Source organism: Musca vetustissima, unplaced genomic scaffold, assembly GCF_032173495.1.
Source record: "Musca vetustissima isolate MV318-11 ecotype Yass unplaced genomic scaffold, APGP_CSIRO_Mvet_v1 utg340456, whole genome shotgun sequence".
NCBI lineage: Eukaryota > Metazoa > Arthropoda > Insecta > Diptera > Muscidae > Musca > Musca vetustissima.
In genome coordinates this window covers 6,968-12,494 of record NW_026889413.1, presented here as the reverse complement: position 1 = coordinate 12,494, position 5,527 = coordinate 6,968, and the positions used below count along the sequence as shown (strand labels likewise).

Genomic DNA, 5,527 nt, shown 5'->3' with positions numbered 1-5,527 from the left:
AGCGATCGGCTTCTATCCTGCGAGCGTTAAGAAGAATCTCCAACCTTTGGACATTCTGATTAAATTCCAGGCGGCCAGGTGTGCCGTGAGTCTCCGGGAAACGGATGCCTTGAAATCGGTGAACTATGGTCATGGCAGCATCCTAAACATAACGCCAGGTTGTGACCTCTTTAGGCGAATAGTCATATTACTGACTATGTTCCTTCTCATAGGGACTTTAATGACATCAAAGTTCAGTTTCCTAGTAGGGAATCCTGGACTAGTGGCTCTTTACCTCTGCCAGGTTTGTCATTCTTTACAGACGGGTCAAAGGAAGGCACTGGCGCAGGGTTTTACTGTAGGGATTGTGAACATATAACTCATATAAACTCAACAAACTCTTTAGCGTTTTTCAAGCAGAGATTCTTGCAATCACGAAAGCGGCCGAGATAGTAAAATCACTTAATGAGATAGTAAAATACTATAAACTCAAAAGCAGTTCATGATTGCAAGTCCGCTTTGAATGATATACGACAGATAGTTAGTTTATGTTGGATTCTAGGACATAGCGACTTTGCAGGGAATGAGATAGCTGACGAGCTTGCTCGAGTGGGCTCACAGTCGTCAAATTTTCCGATTGAGAGATCTGTGAAAGCTCCCATCGGCTATTTCATTGGCAGAATCCGTGCGTTCTACTGCGAGGTAGTCGGCAACAGATGGCTAAGAGAACCTGCTTATAGAATATCAAAATCTGAATTCTCTCGTAAAAGAACGTCTTCGCTGCTGACACACAACAAGAGGGAGATCATAATCGTTGTGTGGATCATAAAAGGTCACTGCAAGATTAGATCTCCGACTTCGAAATGGGACTCCAATGAATAGGATTACTGTCGTCTATGTGAGGACGAAGAAGAACTGGAAATAATTGAACACATCCTCTGTAAATGTACATCGCTGATTAGCAGAAGACATAAACAGTTTGGAAGATATGAAATTGATAATCTAGTCTTCTTCTCCAAAATAGACCCAAACCAGATCCTATGATTTGTCAAAAATTTGACATGGCTAAAATAACCTTTCTTCCGCTCTTCTTCCCTCACTATATTTTCTCCTTGCACCTTCACTCTCTCTTTTTCTTTTCTTTACAGGTAATATAAAAGGATGATCACAATGGACATAGTCTCCGAGTGGACGGTTGTTATTAAAAACCGTACATCCCTTACCTAACCTAAAGTAGATCTATCTTTAGGGGTGGATTTTTAAAAGATATTTTCAAGGACTTACAGTAGACCTATCTTTAGGCGTGGATTTGTTAGGAAGTATTCTTGAAGCCTATATATATGCGTGGAAATACAGTTCGGACAAAGAGCTTTGCGGATAATTGGATGTTGATAGGAGGACTGCCAGGCCCGTTTCAGATGCAGACATCGATTTTTTTCTCTGGAGTTGGATTTTTTTCAAATAATATATAATTTTTCAAAGAGATCCCTAACAATAAATTTTCATATCTCTCTCCTCTTTTCCTTTTTCAATTCCCTATCCTAAAACACCTAAAATTTCAATATAAAAAAAATTTAGTTTTCACACCTTTCGGCGCATAATAAGCTTGATGTGGCAGTTGTTGTTGTTGTTGCGTTTGTGCATTGGACGGCAGGGCGGGTAAAGGCATTTGGGCACGTGATAAACCACTAGTTGATGAACCCGACCCAGCAGCCATGGCTGCACCACCACCACCCATATGTAAACCACCAGCACCGCCACCACCTGTTGGTGATGGACCCAAACCACTCGGTGGTGGTATATCAGCATACCCATGTTGTCCAGCTGAACGTGAACTGCTTGGTTGCCGAGATCCGTTGGAACGTGAACTGCGACCAGCACCACCACCTGAGGGTCTTGATGAAGAAGAAGCGGCCGCCGCCACACGACTGGCATGATTACTGCTAGACGAGGGTAGGGGAACAGCACCAGCGGCGCCACTGCTGACAGCACCTGAACGATGATGACGATCCCATTCGGGTGGATAGTTGCGATGATGGGCACGACTGTCGTGCACTGGCGGTGGTATGCTGCGCGGGCCAGCACTGCGGCCATGGGGATGGCGCTGGAAAAATAGGGAGGGTTTGAGATTATTATTGAAAATATGGGGGGTTTCATTTGACTTACCATGCGCCTTATTGTATTCATGGGAGCTCTTAAGGTTTCGGAGATTCTACGGGCTCTTCTCTTTTTAGGATTTGAACTGGGCGTATGCACGGCACAACATTTGATAAATATACCCATAACAATAATAAATGCAATGCCCAGTAGGACCACAATATACCAATTCTCCGTTATCCATTGGGCCACCGTCAATAGGGTCTCCTTGTTGAGTAAGAGATTTTTGAGTCGCAACAATGGCCCATCAGCATCGACGGCACGACATTTCAGGAACACATCACAGTAACCTTGGAAATTATCACACGGTGACCCAGGGCGCAGACTGATACCGCCCTCGGGTAAACCAAATAGATGAGCAAATTCAGATGTACTACGGCATGTCGTGGTGTCATTGCCATTCTGACAGGCCAATTCACAGAGTTTACGTTTGTCGACATGCGGCTGCTGTTGTGAGGTTAAAAAGCATTCGGACATATTCCACAACAGGCATATGGAGCCGGAACACTCGCCGCGTATACATAGAGCAGTGCCGTTGTTACATTTTGTCTTATCATCGCGTGGCTTGGGTTCAGGGCACTCGGCTGTGGTGCCATTGCAGCTACTCGACCAGGAACATTCAGTTTCCTCTTTACATTTTTGATGATAATTCGAGGGTACAAAGGTGCAGGAGTTGGGTAGACAGCATGGACCCTGGGAGGGTGAACATTGGGTCTTGGCACGTCGGGTGCAACCTCGAGCTGAACTATTCAGCGAGAGATCATATTCGCTAATTAGACGAGGATAGCAACATTTGTCCTTGCATTCATCCTCATTGAAGCCGCAATCGCATTCTTCACCCTGTTCCACGATTTTATTGCCACAGAAGGCTCCCTCGGATACCTTGAAACAATCACGTTTCATATTGCCCACAAGAACATCGAGGACATTGGAGATATTGCGTATGGAACAGGAGGAGAATTTTGAGTTGTTGGGACGATCGCCGGATGTGGCACTGGCGAACATAATGTAATTGCCGTTCATACCACCCGGACGGCATTCCTGGGGGTAGTCGTGCTGTAGATGGGAGAAAAAGAGAAGATCAAGGTGAGAATCTGAGAGAATTTTTTAAAAAAATGCCTTTACTTACCGGTGATCCAAAATTATGTCCAATCTCATGGGCCAGTGTGAGCTGCGAAACCTTGGGCGGCACCCGACTATTATAGTTGACAAAGGTGATGATGCCGGTATTCAGTGACCTCTTGGTACTTTGATACTGGCCACCCACTGTCTCTGTGTAGGTTTTATATTTTTCACAAATACCTCCTGAGGCTCCAGAGGCACTGGCCACCCAGGCCAAACCCAAAGTACCACCGGTAAAATCACGATAGGTGAATACATAAGCCAAACAGAAGTCCGAATGATCCTCTAATGAATGGAGATTAAGGAAATTCGAAACATCCATATGTTCATTGCAAAAGGCATTATGGGGCCCATTATAGGAGGAACGGCAGGCTGAGTCATCATCAATTTTGATGCGTTGTACCTGTGGAGGAAAAAATTGAGGAAACAGAAATTATGATTAATGCTATCGATGATGATGATAAATAAAAACAAACATAACCCGGCGAACACATACACACACTCTCGTACACCAACATAAACAGGAAATTGCAGTTTAAGCCATAAATCGCCAGGATTGTTTCGGTGGATTTTTTCCTACACCCACCACTTAAAAGTAAAGGTTGGGTGGGGAGAGATACAAATTGTATTGTGGTCTGGTCGGACTGCCTGGCGGATGATGAATTAATTAAAAATTCGTGTAAGCACTTTCCGTTGGTAGAGTGGTGGAAAGCATGCCGGACAATCTGTGGATTTATTGGATTGTCAACCATTTTTCCATATTATGACCAACGACATCGTCATCGGATTCAGCCAGCCAGCATCCGGAACATGGTGACCACCACAATTCGTTGTTAACATTGTGTACACCTAGTTAAAAACATATATATGCGACAAAAGGAGTGTGCTGTGTTCCGAGGGTTATGATGATGAGCTTGACCACCCGGCCGACCACCTCCGCCTGAAGATGGATGCAGGGTTCAAAGGCTGTGGGGCACATAATTAAGTAAATCTTACCTCAAAGCGTATATTACGATGTTCGGTACGTCCATCGAATTTGGTGTTGCGATAAATATAATTAACCGCTGTGACATGATGGGCTATTAACGAGGTGATTTCCTCACGGGTTTTTATGTCACGTTCGTATTTGTGGGTGCGATCGTGCTGGAAAAGAGAAAAAAAAAATGAAAACAACTGATTACAGGAACTATAGGACTAAGAGAATATTTTTAGAATTTTTTTTTCAAAGAAAATATATTTTTAAAGCCTACTTTTAGGGGTGGATTTTTTAAATAAATATTTTTGAGAACTAACAAGAGACGTGGGTGGCATATGGGATGATAGATACCAAGCAACGACTCTGATTGGATGTAACATGGCGAAGTCCAGGCTTATCTAGGTCCCTCTTTCATTTCAATTGTTACACTGACCTCCCCGCGGTGCTACCTGGGGAAGCTATTTTCATCACCCGATGAATAGCGAGCTAATATGTGCCGCGAGTTCACCCGTAAGAACTATAAAAAATGGGATGAGGCGTCGGGTTACTTGCCCACTCTCGGAAAACCCAACCTACTATTAAAAAGCAAAGAAAAAGAAAACCAAACCCCCATAACGTTGACGATCCACGTATAAAGAACCACTTGGAATGTGCGCACGCTGTACAGAACAAGCGTAGTGTTCGCTTTGGCGGATGTACCCAAGAAGTACAAAGTCGATATTATTGCCTTACAGGAAATGCGATGGAAAGGGACTGGCTTAAGTAAATCAGAAGATTACGCACTCTATTATAGCTGCCATGAAACGAGACGTGAATTTGGCTGCGGATTTATGGTTAACAGGAGAATAAAAGACCTCGTCTCCAGATTAACTCCAGTATATGAGCGAATTGCTATAATATGCATAAAAGCCCATGCTCCGACCGAAGACAAAAATGAACAGAGCAAAGACCGCTGCACTGGCCATGACATTAAAATTATGCTAGGAGATTTTAATGCAAAAATCGGAAGGGAAATATCTTTGTTCTCACCGTCGGAAAATTCAGCCTCCATGAAGAAACATCAGACAACGGCATGAGGTTGATTGAATTCGCGGCACCAAATAAAAAAACATGGTAGTTACCAGCACCAGATTCAAGCATATCGATATACACAAGGCCACTGGGATTTTTCCCGATCGAACAACGAGAAATCAATCGATCATGTTGTGATAGACGGAAGGCATTCATACAGTGTTTTAGACGTCCAATCGATCCGGGAGCGAATATCGATTCGTACCATTACCTTGTGGCCAA

At 43.8% G+C, this 5,527-nt stretch overlaps 1 protein-coding gene across 1 annotated transcript; it reads right to left on the bottom strand.

The window, feature by feature from the left end:
• Nucleotides 1-1,566: 1,566 nt before the first annotated feature.
• On the bottom strand, nt 1,567-4,401 carry LOC133337119 (disintegrin and metalloproteinase domain-containing protein 10 homolog; the record flags this gene model as incomplete). The annotated part of the gene is made up of 4 exons (XM_061545384.1): nt 1,567-2,083; nt 2,146-3,192; nt 3,266-3,661; nt 4,255-4,401. Coding segments are annotated over 4 exons (2,107 nt in total), but the record flags the coding sequence as incomplete, so codon positions are not given.
• Between the last annotated feature and the right edge of the window lie 1,126 nt (nt 4,402-5,527).